This window comes from Triturus cristatus, chromosome 8 (genome assembly GCF_964204655.1).
Source record: "Triturus cristatus chromosome 8, aTriCri1.1, whole genome shotgun sequence".
NCBI lineage: Eukaryota > Metazoa > Chordata > Amphibia > Caudata > Salamandridae > Triturus > Triturus cristatus.
In genome coordinates, this window is record NC_140591.1 from 344,763,411 (window position 1) to 344,777,707 (window position 14,297).

General features: G+C 44.3%; 1 protein-coding gene across 1 annotated transcript in view; it reads right to left on the bottom strand.

Annotated features, from left to right (window-relative positions):
• Positions 1–246: 246 nt before the first annotated feature.
• Positions 247–14,297, bottom strand: part of HSPH1 (heat shock protein family H (Hsp110) member 1) — a 702,844-nt gene continuing 688,793 nt past the window's right edge. The window contains exon 18 of the mRNA XM_085621665.1: positions 247–1,085. Coding sequence (XP_085477791.1) covers positions 873–1,085 — 213 coding nt within the window. The 3' untranslated portion in view covers positions 247–872. The remainder of the gene's footprint in view (positions 1,086–14,297) is intronic.

A 14,297-nucleotide genomic window follows, 5' to 3' on the forward strand; every position in this document is an offset into this window, starting at 1 on the left:
ATTACCGTGCTAAATGAGGGTGAGATATATGGGAACAAGTCAACATGTCCACAATTAAAAGCTAGAAATCGATGTATGATATAATGAAACGTGCCAAGCTAACAGCACACAGAAATACACTAGCACAGTTTGAAAACACAATGAACCAGAAAAAAAGGTAACCGGCACTGCCTTGGTAAAAACGATTGTGTATGTTTTTTTAACCCCTTTATCTAGTAGAAACAATAGAGGCAGACTACTGTCTTTCGAAAAACAAATCTTTTAATTCAAATTGCATTTTTTTAAGGTCAATGAAAGCTCAAAAAACAGACACAAACGTATGCACATCATTCTTCTTGCTTGACATAATATTTTTTCAAGAAAATAACATTTCAAAGTGCATTACATGCCACTGAACAAGCAGATTCTTTCCACAAGCATTCAAATAAGTTCTCAAGACATTAAGTATATTGTTTCCTTGGAAAATCAACTGGTGGTTGGATTAGAATTGAAAATCGTTTTGCATACTGAATGTTCAATTATCAGGAACTCTCATCCCATAAAGGGTAATGGCTTGCCACTGTTTTAATACAAGATCTTGAGAAATTAAAGAAGACACTTAATATTTATTGACTTTGCTCAACCCTGAACAGACACAATAAATTCACAATTCCACAGGAATTTTAGGAGGCAGAGGTATTTTCTTCCTGTTCGATTAAGCAATAAGCACATATTTGTAACGGAATGGCATAACATAAAATATTCCAAGAAGAAAGAAAAATTCCCTATTAAACAAGAAAAAAAAAGCAAATAATTTATCAGAGTATTTCTTTTTTTGGTCACAGTCTACAAAAATATTTTTTTCTTCAGAATTATGGTGGAACGGTTGGATATTAATAGTTATCGGCATCCATACTGGTAATATTTTCATTGGGATGGCAATCACCATTGTGTTGAGAGTTTTTGACTGGGTTTTTGATGGTTCCTTCCGTTGATTCCATTTCACTATTATGAAAATGATCACCATTTAGCAGCTTTTCTTCTTTGGGAGATTCAATTTTAGGTTTTGGCTGTGTAACTATTGGACTACAAATGTCGTCCAGCAACTGTAAATACAAAACATAAATTTTCTTAGCAGTATTATGCATACATTTAAATCAATACAATGCTTTACGTGAGTGATCTTAATCCAAAGCGTTAACACAGTTGTTTTTGAAGGGGGCGGACTAGATGGCCAGGAACACTCTCCCCAAAGTACTATATATATTATCAGTGAAAAAGTATCACAAATATTTTTATTTCATAAGATTCAGGGAATTCTACAAGACAAGAGGGAGGAGATATTTGGCTCTAAGATGATGTTATGCTTTCACAATTTCAAAAGGGCAATAACTGCTGTGCAAAAAAGTCACTTACCTTCAGTAATGCTCACAGATTACCCACCCTTGAATACTCCTCAGGTGCCAGACAGGATTCTGGAAACTTATTTCCATAACAATGCTCCTGCACACCACCAAGCAGCACTGTGCAGTCCTGCGCCTCCACACTATCCCGGAATTGATGACTGGCGCCACATATAAGAGCCACCCCTATGCGCTGGTGTCAGTTTCTTCTCATATCCCTTTCTGCCCCCTTAGACTGGAGCATGAACGGTTGTTGGTACCAGTGTGCTTAATACCAACTGTAGAACTTTTTAGATGTTGAAAATGAGGTGACTCCTTAGAGGGGGGAGGTAGGGGGGTTGTGAGGAATCTGTGGTTGGATAGAGTTTCCATCAGAAAGGGCATTACCGAAGGTAAGCAGGCAGCTTGTTCTTTGGATGGATACTTCTTTTTTTTTTAACAACAAATTTTATTGTTTTGTACAGTGCAAGGGTCAATCAAGAAAGGCGACTTCGTAATAGAGTGGAACACATAAGCCCCTTTTCTGCAATTTCCTCCCACTTCCCCGGTCTGCAAACATCAGACCCCCAACCCCCCCCTCCCCTCCCAACTCATGCCCACACCTGCTGCTTCCTCATTACACCACATGACAATGACCACAGTACTGTAGGGTTTAGACACCTCCTGGACACAACAAGCGAGTTGTGCTACGTGGTTCTCAGCATTATTTCTATGTGGTCTCCCCAGTCGGGCTGTTCCAACAACGCCAGGTCTATACCTCTATATGTAGCCCATCTGGACCAAATTTTTCCATGTTTCGCTGGGCACCCCCGGGCCTGAAAGACCGCGATTTCCGCAATCATACAGCGGTCCAACGCCTTCTTCCAAGGAGACAGTCTAGGGGGAGAATCATCCTTCCAGTGCTGGGCCACATCCCGTTTGGCCAAGGTGAGACCTAGAAACAATAAGTGCCGCTTATACAAGTTCCCTCCTATGTCCTCAGTACTATGGAGTAAGATCAAACGGGGTTCTAAGGGAAGGGTCCAGGCCAGCACCTCACTCAAACAATTCACTACCCCCTGCCAAAAGACCTGTAACGCCCCACACGTCTACACTGTATGTAAGAAAGTTCCGTCCTCAACACGGCAGCGCAAGCAGGCCTGGGACTGGATCACTCCCATACGCCAGAGCCGAACTTGCGTGTAATAGACCCGGTGCACGTATTTAAATTGGATCAAACGGTATCTGGTGGAAACCGCCGCCCCACGCGGACTCGCCAGCGCCTCAGCCCAATCATCATCGGTCAAGTCTGGGAGATCAGCCTCCCACCGCTCTCGTGTATTGTGTAATGTAGTCGTAGCATAGGTCGTGAGGGACTGGTATATCTGACGGATTTTATGCTGGCCTAAGTTTCCCATTAACAGTCTACCCTCCAAGGGATGAAATTCCGGGAGCGTGGTCAATGAACCAATGGCTGGGGATAGCGCGTGGCGCAACTGCAGATATCGATGGAATTGGGATTTGTGTAGGACGAAGTCCGTCTTGGATGGATACTTCTAACCATAGACTCCTCACTTTATAACAGATACCAAAACAGTACCTACCCAACTGGTAAGTCTGCGGAGTATGCTCAAACTAAAAATGCCCGTCTTGCTAGACGTGCTTCCTGAATGTGTGTACTCAGGCCACCGATGCAGACTGGTAGATGTCAAAGACATTCACTCTACATGTCAACAAAGTAGTAGCAGCCTTAGCCCGGGTGGAATGGGCCCTCAGATCTTCTGGGGAATGTTTCTTAGTAAGTGTGCAGCAGATCTCAATGGAGAGGATTATAGAACTCAACATGGCCCTTTTCTGCACAATGCCAAAAATGGTTCATCGCCCACTCAATGGTCCTTGGTATGGTTTAAAATAAAAGTCTAAACCTCTTTTGCAGTCCAGCCAATGGGCCACCTTCTCTTCTTTCAAGGAGTGAGGTGGGGATAGCAAAAAATACAGGTAGAGTGATGGCTTACACAGCATGGGAGTCACAACTTGTGGTAAGAATACTGATCGGGTCCTCAACACCAACTTGTCCAGGAAAGAGGCAGAGGACGGCAGATGCACCGAAAGTGCCTGAAGTTCAAAAACTCAATAAACCTTTAATAAATCACATCACAACAGGTGATTTAAGCAAGGACGGTTGGTCTGGCACAGGTAGAAAGGCAAAAAAGGCAGACAAATAAACTTTAATAGTTCTCACTGCAAGACTCTGCTGGGTCAAAGACAAAACAAACAAAAGTATGCTCCACAGCTTTGCTTGAAAAAGGTCAGCTGTGCAAATGCTACACCAACACCTGGCATAAATGGATTTCGGGGCAAAGCGCTTGGCATTAAGGATTACATCTATCACTTCAGGTGGCAGATCAAATGTGTAGTATCCTGGTTGCCTGTCCTTGTCTATGTAGACCTTCTTCCACCACATGCTCACCTAGTGGAATGTTACTATGATGATGTATTATGGAATGTTTGTACTCTGTCAAGTAAATCCACAGTTGAGATTGGCTGAGCAGCATGCTAGCTGCTCCTGGTGGGGCTAGATCTGGACTGATCCACATGTCCTGTAACTAACTACAAATAAACCTATTCAACTACATCTACCTACGTGGAGTCAGTTACTACATTTTTATGACGACAAATTGACTCTAAGAACCTGCGTGGTTACCTGTTAAGTCCTTCATTTTCAAGTGTGGAGTACCCAGCGACCTTTTCTAAACGTGAAGCAACTTCTGTATCTACAGCTGAGTATATATAACATACTGGCACCGTTCAGCCCCTCCAGTGACCTGGCCATCTGTCGCCCACTACACAAATGTGCCAGTTCCTGCTAATTCAGTTTCAGCTGCAGCCCAAGCCTGTTCCTGCTGTGTATACAGTGCTTCAACAAGCAAGGTAATTAGACTGCCTGAGTTTGTGTCTCCCGTGCAGTGAGGTTCTTCTGTTTTCAGCAAACCTGTTTTCTGCAAGTCCCAAGTGCCACACAGGATCAATATTGTTTGGGACAAGTTTTCGTCTGCACACAGTGAGGTTCGCATCCACTACAATGTTTAGGTGCCTCTTAACATCAAGCAACCCGAGTGTGCTGTTTTCAATCTCATGTGGCCACATTTCCAAGTGCTGCGCCTCTTTGGATGGTAAGCCTCTACATCTTTGTTGTTCTACTTGTTAATTCTGATCATATTGATGCTGCACATATTGACATTCATCTATGACCAACCTGTCAACCTCCAGGTATTTACCTTCTCTGCTGTGGTGGTTCTTTCACATCTAGTCTTCCACAGAAACAAGCATGGAAACATCTTGTGCAAATCTATTATACTTTTGTGTGCGCTCGCAACAACACACTCAGAAAAGTATATTTCAGCAAGTCTGGTTGTTTTCATTGTGATGTTTCAAACGACAGTCTGGAGGTACTGTTCGTTATGAAAGGATTCTGCTTCTCAATGTGCCTCTGTCAGCGTTAATTTTACCTAATCTTTAACTGTGCCAGTTTCATTTTTTTTTTTTTTTTTAACATAATTTCTTGTGTGGGATTTTGGGACTTCGGGCCATTTGCATTTACAATGATGAGACAGTTGGTGAGATTTTTCTAGTCTCTTAAAATTTATTTACAAAGGCGCATTCTACACTATAGTAAAATGTTGTCAGTTTAACCACTATTAGTGATTTTAAAACATGTAGGCTCGAGCTGGTTTTAAAGTTATTACCTCGTGCTTCAACGTCACTCCTGGGAGCCGATCCTTCTTTTGTGACGGTGCATCCTTTCTCTTACCTCCTGTCTCCACGCGACACTTGTATGCTGATGGACTTTCTCCAGCATAGGTGTGCTATGACCCATCTGGCACTGCGTCAAGAACGTGCCGCCATCTTTTACTTGGAAGTAGTACCGCAACTCTTTAAGCTCGAAGTATTCTGTGCTGGATTTCCCATTTGCCAACCACTCTTTTTTTTTATGTGACAATAAAGTTTATTCAAACGTCGGTGCTCTTCGGCCTCCGTAATCTGCCTCCGTCTTTGTGCTGTGGTGAGATAACTTTCAAAGAATCCATTGTCACCACCATTATGAGGAACTTTCTTCTGTCATTGGAGCCACAGTTTTGTTTGCCATGACGTTGGGTGAGTCGCCACTCATCACACTTTGCCTTCTGTATATAATCTTTGCCTGCTTCGCTGCATGCGCTTCAAGGAGTCAACCCAGTGTCAATTTGCAGCTTACATGAACTTTCTTAGGGAACTTACTGGCGCTGTTTTCTGCTTGAAATATTTATCTATAGTTTCACATCTGCTTATGCAGTGTTGTTGTCTCCATGGTAAGCATATGCCCATTGTCCTGTCTAGTCTATTCACAGTTATCGCGTCTACAGGCTTGCGAATGGGTACTAGTCCCATTAACTCACAGTCCATTACTTGACCTTTTGGTAATTTCTCCCAAAGAGTGCAGTTGCTTTCCACATTTGTCGACGCGTTAATCTCTTTTGCAGCGTTACTCACATTTTCTCATATTACTCTTGCCCTTTGGTACTATGTTTGGTTCCTATACAGTATGAGTTTCAGTCCCATTACTTCAGTGATCCAGTATGCTATTACTCCACACAAGATGTACAGTTTGGGTTCACTCCCACTACAAGAGTACACAGCACGTCACCTTTAAACAATGTTGTCCCTACATGGACTGTTTTTTTTTTGTAGTGCATTACACAAGTTGAGTACCAAAGGGTGCATTATAACTCTTCATGTTTTGATCCCTTGTTCTTGTACTTGGGTTGTTTGGGTTTCAGTCCTGTCTTTTCAGTGCACAGCATCACCATGTCGTCTTTACGTGTACTTGTTACCCTACATAGGGTGTGTTTTATGGGTCTTAGTCCCATCTCTACAGTGCACAACTTTGGGTTTTTACATTAAGGTAATCTCTTCCATGATAACTCATCTCTACTGTGCACAACATTTGACCTCTACACCAGGTGTGTCATATGGGTTATGGTCCCATCACTACGGTGCACAACATTTGACATCTACACGAGGTGTGTCATATGGGTTATGGTCCCTTCACTACGGTGCACAACGTATGACCTCTACACGAGGTGTGTCCTCACACGGACATATTCAACGTAATGTTATGTTCATATCAAATTATTTTATTGAATTTTTAATTTTTAATGGGGTTTGATGTGGATTTTATTGTAATTTTCCCTTATCTTCCCTGTTTCTCTCATGTATTCAGATTTCCTATTTGTCATTTGTGGATTCTGAACGCTTGTCTATGTCAGTTTTTCTTTCTCCGCTGTTTTATTTCTCTTATTGTGGTGCGTTCTTGCTTTTCTGTTCTCTGGTTTCACCGGAGTGTTCTTTTCGATGCTATGCTTTACCTTCTCGCATGCTTACCTGGCCAGTTGGCGTGTTTTGGGTTGTTAGTTGGTGCTTTCTTTTTGGTGTAAGGGAGGATGGGTATTTTGTATCTGTTTCTCCTTCGTTCTTGTTGTTCCTCCTTTGCATTGTTCATGTTATTTCTGGATTATTTTTCTTCTTGACCTTAGGTTCTCCTCTGTTCCATATTTCCTCTTTGTCTATCCTCAATCTCGGTTTTTCTTTTTGTTTACTTTCTTTATTGTTTTTTTATATAGAAGAAAAGGGGATATGTAGTATCCTGGTTCCCTGTCTTTGTCTATGTAGACCCTCTTCCACCACATGCTCACCCAGTGGAATGTTACTATAATGATGTATTATGGAATGTTTGTACTCTGTCAAGTAAATCCACAGTTGAGATGGGCTGACCAGCATGCTAGCTGCTCCTGGTGGGGCTAGATCTGGACTGATCCAAATATCCTGTAACTAACTACAAATAAACCTCTTCAACTACATCTACCTGCGTGGAGTCAGTTACTACAAAATGCAGTCAGTTGATGCTACTCAATCTCCTATGCATGTAGATTGGCCGGATTCGGGTTGGGTACCCTGTCCTGTTGCTGAGACATGAAGTGTAGCCTGATTGGAGGACCGATGCTCATGGCAGAAGTTCAGAGTCCTGGCACAATAAGAAACTACTAAGATGACCAGTTCTGGTTGTTTTTTTAAATCTTTTTCCGATCTCTGGACAGGAGGGGAAGGGTGAGAAGGTGTACAGGAGTCCTGTGTTGCACTCCAGTTTCAGCACATTACATTCTCGATCATGGCGACAAAATTTAGCCAGGGTTTTCCCCACTGCTGAAATATGCCTTACACCATTTGTGAAGCACCAGGCATTGCCTGCTCAATTCATCCTCTCTAGCATTCAGGGACCCTGCCATGTCGTTCACGATCAAGAAAATATCATGACATTCCGACTACTTCTAGAGGCGAACAGCATCCCCTCTGAAGTCCCAGGAGCACACTCTGCCTTGCCTGAGGCAATAAAACAAGAAGGAGGTTTCTCCCATGAGAACCTACACCCTCCTTATGGTGGATGGCAGGAAGGGCTTCAGACCCAGATGAATGGGTCACAAGCAACTTCAATATATTGATATGGAACCAGGCTTCTGATGAACACCAGAGTCCTTTGATATCCTCCCCATCTCAGCAGGTAAGATAAGTCATCTGTCACCCCTAGGTGGAGAAGGGAAAGGGGTCTGTCACCAATTTTGGCAAAAACGTAATTCCCGCACACTGTGAGCAATCGTCTCTAAGATCTGGATGACATCTGTCAGATTTCTTTGATGCTGGGCCCACTGGAACGTCAGATCCATTCCAGAGGCTGCATATGTCCCCTGGCATAACTTACAAGGAGAATGCAGTAGGCTTAGAGGCCAAGAAACCTCAAAGTTACTTTCACTATGATCCCTGACCAAGCCTGAAACTTCAGGAGCACAGCCCAAATGTACTGGACTTAATGAGGCATAGGGATGGCCCTTAACTGCACTGCGTCCAAGACTGATACAATTAATGGAATTTGGTCTAGAACCAACTGTGGCGAGCCTGTGTCAAAAGCCAGTTGTTGAGGTAGATGAAGACCAACACTCCTAAACTCCAAAAGTAGCAGCAACCACAGTCACCATAACTTTTGTGAACAGCCAATGAGGCGCTTGTGAGGCCTAAAGGAAGCACTGTGAACTGAAAATGTTTCTAGTCTACCTTGAATCACAGGTAATGGCTTTGGGACTGCAGGATGGGTATATAAAAAAACATGTCTTGCAGGTTCAAAGACACCACACAATTAGCTGGGTCCATAGCAGACAGCTGCTGGACCACCATGAGCATTTTGTATATGTCCTTACATATACCGGGAAGGCATTCAGAGGCTGATGGTCTAAAATAGGCCATATTCTCGCCTTTTTCGGCACAAAGAAATAATAAGAGTAACAACCATTTCCTCTTTCCTGTACACTCTTGAATGCATCTGCAGAAGAGTGGACAGGTGCTCTTGGCAAATTATCTTTCAGGTTGGGCAAAAAGAAGAAGCATGGCATAGCCATGTTGAACGATTTGAAAGACCCATCCGTCAGACGTGACAGATTGCCACATCCTGGGGGTGGGCTAGGGAAGTCTGAACTCCAAAAGAGGGGTCTCGCCATATAGGGGGTGGACAGAATGGTGCATCCTGGGATAGCCAGATGCCACAGTCCACAGAAAGTGGTCACTAGGTGGAAGGGAACCTGGTAGCCCATTGAATGACAACCACATCCTGCCCTGACGGTACTTTCTGAGCATGCAGGGGGCACTACTGGCACTCAGACCTCAGATCTTGACTGCCTTGGAAAAAGGACTGTAGAAGGAATGCCCTGCTGCACGAGGGACCAGAAAAGAGAGGCTTCACCTGCTGGCTAACGAATAGAGGGACTGTGTTTGTCATGTCCTTCTCAGGGAGAAGCTGTTTCCAGAGTCCAGTCAAACCAAGAGAACTCCAAGGACCAGCTGACGGGCCTCTTGCTCGCAGCACAGTGACACGTGGAACTGGTCACTCCAAGAACTTCTAACCGAAAGATTCCCCCCCCCCCCCCCCCCCCCCGACTAGCTTCCTGTCGGAATTGGTCACCCCAAGTACTTCACTTCCTAATGAAAGCATTGACACTGACCTAAGTTTCTTTGAAAAAGTTTTTTTTAAGTGTCCAATTAGTTGACTTTGCCAAGACTTGTTCACAGGTTGAGTGATAGTGAACTGATTTATTATTGCTTGTAAAATCTATATCTCATGGACCTCTTTTTCATTCTAGTGTCTAAATTCCGATAAAAATACAATCTATTTTTATAAATTGGTGTCGGATTTCTTGAGTGACATGTCAATTTCTTCTTCAAATGTTTTGGTGTTGTTTAAAAACCAACACTTGTTCTTCTGTGTAAGCCTTGCTGTTTTGCCGCAGCTATTCAGGACTCACTTGAGGGTTTGACAGACAAAACCCAAGGATCCTAAATGGGTTAGGAAGTATATTATACGGTGAGGTTGCGTAACCACACCATTTAATACACCCCATTTCATCACAGATTGGCAGGGGAAACATACAATTGTCAAAGGCCTTAATTTTCTAGGACTCCCTATCCAGGAGTGGTGGGGAATGATGATTCACTTTACTGGTTGAAGCCCAAACCACAAGGCTCTCTGGAGTAAGATATTTAGTAAGGAAACCAGGAGCTGGTCTGAAATGCCTGGTTACCTACATGTTAACTAGTGGACAGGAAAAGTATTTTGACCAGGATGTTTGAGTTACTGAGAGCAGGTGTAAACCTAGCACCTCAGCTGCCCCGTATCACCACTGCAAAGGAGGTTCGTTCTAGCATTGGTGGCCCAAGTGGTGAGTTAAAGCCCGTCTCAGGGGAGGTGTCAAGCCCATTGGCCTCTTGTAAATTAATGTAAAATATATAATCTGTTTAATGAGTGAGGAGAAAATCATCCCTAACCCCATCATTATCATCATCCACAACCTGGGGTGCTACTTTTTCAGAGACAGAGCCAAAAAGTAAAGGGACATTTGCTTGTGCATCTGTGCTGGTAGAGCACCAGCTCAGAGTCAGGATGTATAATAACCGGTTGCCCATTTATAATCTCGTAGTGTGACACTGGACGAGGCAAAGTCATATTGGTGTCCGACATCAGAATCAGCACTGGATCCTCTTCCAGCACAGGTGGTGTCAGTACCGACATCGATGTGGAAGGGCCTGGCGCGGATCTTGGAGATGGAGTCAACGCTTGTACTTGAGTTAGTAGGAGGCCTGAAGCTGGTCCCAAGAAGTAAGATGGTGGCGAAGAAGGCTTTCCTGATAAGCACACAAACATCTGAAGCATGGCCTCTTTAAGGATTACATTTTGCTGCAGTATTTTCAATTTTGCACAGGAAACTCGGGGCACACTGGATTCAGCTGAGAAATCGGCTACGCGACCAACTCACAACAGGACACCATTGTGCCTTTTCTTTTAACTCAGAGTGGTGGAGTGGGGTCAAGTCCCACTGTGCTTTTTTGCCCTTGAACTTGGGACTCACTGAAAGGCTTCACGCATGGAGCTGACCATTTGCTGGAACAGCCGTGGAAGCAGTTCTGATTCGGTACCAGTGACATGGAGCAAACTTGTGCAACTACTTTTTGTGTTCGGTTACACACATGTTATGGCATGTTAATTGATCTAGTATAGTGCACGTTCACTTATGGATTCTTGGCTCTGTTATTAACATAAGGCAAGATTATTACTTGGGAAAAGATGGCTTAAGCAGGTAGGCTTGCCTCAAAACCCCTGTCTTGAGAATTTTTCAGGACTGCCTAAAATCAAATTCCGGCACAGAATTTCTAATTGCTGGGGCTAATGCTGCAAAGCTGCAACCTTCCGATCTGCTCTTACGGGGAATTTTGGAACAGTGAATCGGTTGGCATGACCAGATTTAACAATATGGAATGGAATTTACTTTTCCAACTTCTTAGTTAGAAAGTGGGGTGCTCATCCCTTCAAATTCTTAAAAACACAGCAGGTTTAAACTGAATCGGAAGCTAGTGCCGTTTTTTAAGTAGGGGAGTAGCATGCACACTGTTGGGAGTTGAAATATTAGGCTGGAGGTTTCATTTTGAGTTACTTGCATTCTATGAAGGGTTGTCTTTTGCAGATCTATGGTCTGGAAATGATGGCTGCCATTACCATCACTTTCTGAGCCTCCATCAGACGAAGCAGCATAAATTCCCTCACCATTTTCAATAAGAATGTGCCTTTGGATACCACTGATCCAACTTCTGCTTTCATAGTTACAGACCAATAAAAATTAAGAGTAGATCTCCGGATCCATGTCAGTAGGTGAGGAAAGAAAGGAAGACATGTCAGCGCTCATGGCTGCGCTTATATGTGGCTAAGAGAGTATTATAAAGTAAGGAATGTGCGGTCAGATATATCCATAAAAAATGAAGGCTCACCAACCAGAGAGTAAAAGTCGAATCCTGTTTCATAAATGTGTCAAGTCCAATGGCATCCCCTGCACATTTGTCATTAACATCCCAGGGTGGCTCTAGTTCTGGCATCAGATCAGAGTCCGAATAAAATATAATGGAGCCTCTGCTGATAGATGTAATGTGTCAGAAGTCTTGGTTTAGGGTCAGGTGCATAATGATCGGTTGTGCTTGCAATTTCGTAGTGCAACCTTGTTAGGGCTCCAGCTGAAGTCAGTTCAGAGTCAGACTTTGGCGTCTGCAATGGTGAGTATGTTGGGACCAGAGCAGAAATCTGTACTGGAGTTGATACGGGTCTAGTAATGGGTTCCAGGGGGGACAGACGGGGTTAAGGGAAGAACCTGCTGGCGGTAATCCAACTGTTGACCCATGTGGTTCCTTGGAGCCTCACATGGCACAAAAGGGATCCGGACGAGCACGGACAATTTGCACCATGGTCTCCTTCAAGGCCTCCATCTGCTGCGGGGCTGATGATGGCAAGGGAAACTCAAGTCATGTCAGGATCTGCTGAGAAATCGGTTCCGTGGCCGGAGGCCTCCAAGGGCTGTGGCTAACATTGTGATGCCATTGCATCTTCTCTTTTAAGTCTAAGTGGTGGGATGGGGGAAGAGTATCACTTCGCTTTCTTATCCTTGTGCTTGGCGCTTATATACAGTTCCGCTCTATCAGCTCTGGAGCGGTGTTGACTAACTGCAGAACAGCACAGCAACACATAGTGGGTCTGTTGGAGCACTGCTATGGAGAAAGGTTTTCTGTATCCATTCTAATGTTGCATAACTGGTGGGAGAGTGTGCTATATGAAGCCAATCGTGAACCCCAGTCTTTACCAACAGTGATATTAGCATATCTCCCACTTTTTTTATGCCCCACACAGAGGTAAAGGATATAGAGAGAAGAGTCAATCATAAATAACAAAACAGTAATAATACTCTTATGAATGCAGGTGGAAGTGTGGTAAGAAATCTGTAGAGGCAAATGCAAGTTACTGGGAATGCTGTTTCTGGTGGATACTCTATCTAGCCGCATCTTCCTCTCTTTTTTTTTTTTTTTTTTTTTGGTAAACCTTTATTGGTACATAAAGCAGTTACAAACTCGGGCCTGAGACCATCACAGCCGGCCAATAGTACAGAGTCGGGCAAAGCAAATCAATCAGGCTCGAAGAGTGCAATAACCCGCCTCCCAAACGCCCCGTCGTAACTCAGGATATTATCGGTACCATATCGGTACCAGGATGAAAGAGGTTTCTTTTAGAGTTTCAGGAAGGAACAGGATCTGATGCCACACAATCCAATAATACCAAAGCAAGGGGTTACCACAGCTCAGGATATTCACAGACAGGTCTACTGCAGGCAGGACGTTGGCGTTGACGCACCTTAAGCAGGATAAACAATAAGCTATAAAATTCGCCCACCAATACAGATTTATGCCCGCTGCAACATAAAAACGTTATAGAAACATCCACCCCTGTAATCTGTACCACCAGGACGTACAGAGAGGAACCTGTTAAACAGTTCCCAAAAGAAGTAAAAAGGAGGAGGAATGAAAAGAAAGCCAAGAGACACAAAGAATAAGAAAGAGGCCCTAGAAACATAAAAGGAAAAAGCAACAGTACCCCTCCCCTAACCCCCCACCCTGCACCTCTGCCAATGGCTACGGCCTCCCCCTTAACAGCGTGCCTGTCGCCCGGTGTACGGAACCTGAAATATAGAAGAAAAGTGGAATTATAAAAGAAGGAAATATAAAAGAAAAAGATATATTGGGGGGTCCCCCAGTACAGGCTCTCGGCTCCCCCGCGTAGCTTACAAGTATATCAGCGCTGTTGCAGGATATCCGAGGAACCCATCGAATCAGAACAGTAGTCGCCCCGCCAGCCCACCCAGTCACCCCCCTGTCAGCATCTGAGGGAAGCAATCACCATTTTGTAACCCAGCCCCACCCGGCCTTTATCAGGAACGTGTCCCAGTCCGCACAGAACGTAGCCAACAAAACACCAAGAGTACCATAGACCAGGATATCCAGAAAAGAGTAGGAGTTCTTGCAATACACCAGGACACGACACATTTCACAGCCGTTCACAGCCCACGACCGCCTCCCACGCAGCAAGACATAGTCCGGTTCAGGAAGAGTAGGCAGTTCAATTTATCTGGGTTGCGCGACGATGTTAGCCACAAGGGAGAGGGCAATAAAGGAGTCCCCACAAGCCTCACATCCGATGGAATCCCCGAACACTCCATGTGTCCATGGACCAAGTTCCATTCCGACGATGCCCTTTGTAACGATCGAGGAGACCCCACGCACCAACCTCCACTCATCAGCAACGTGTAGGGTCCCGTAAAGACACCCATCCGGGCCATACCACAGATTGTAGAGGGAGTCACTGGACAAATGCACACGGTGAAAATACCGCATCAGGCTCTCTCATACTTCCACTTATGCCGGGGTCTAATCGCGACGCGAACCAAACCCACACGCTGTGCTGCCAAAACATGGGAAGGGGCTTCCGAA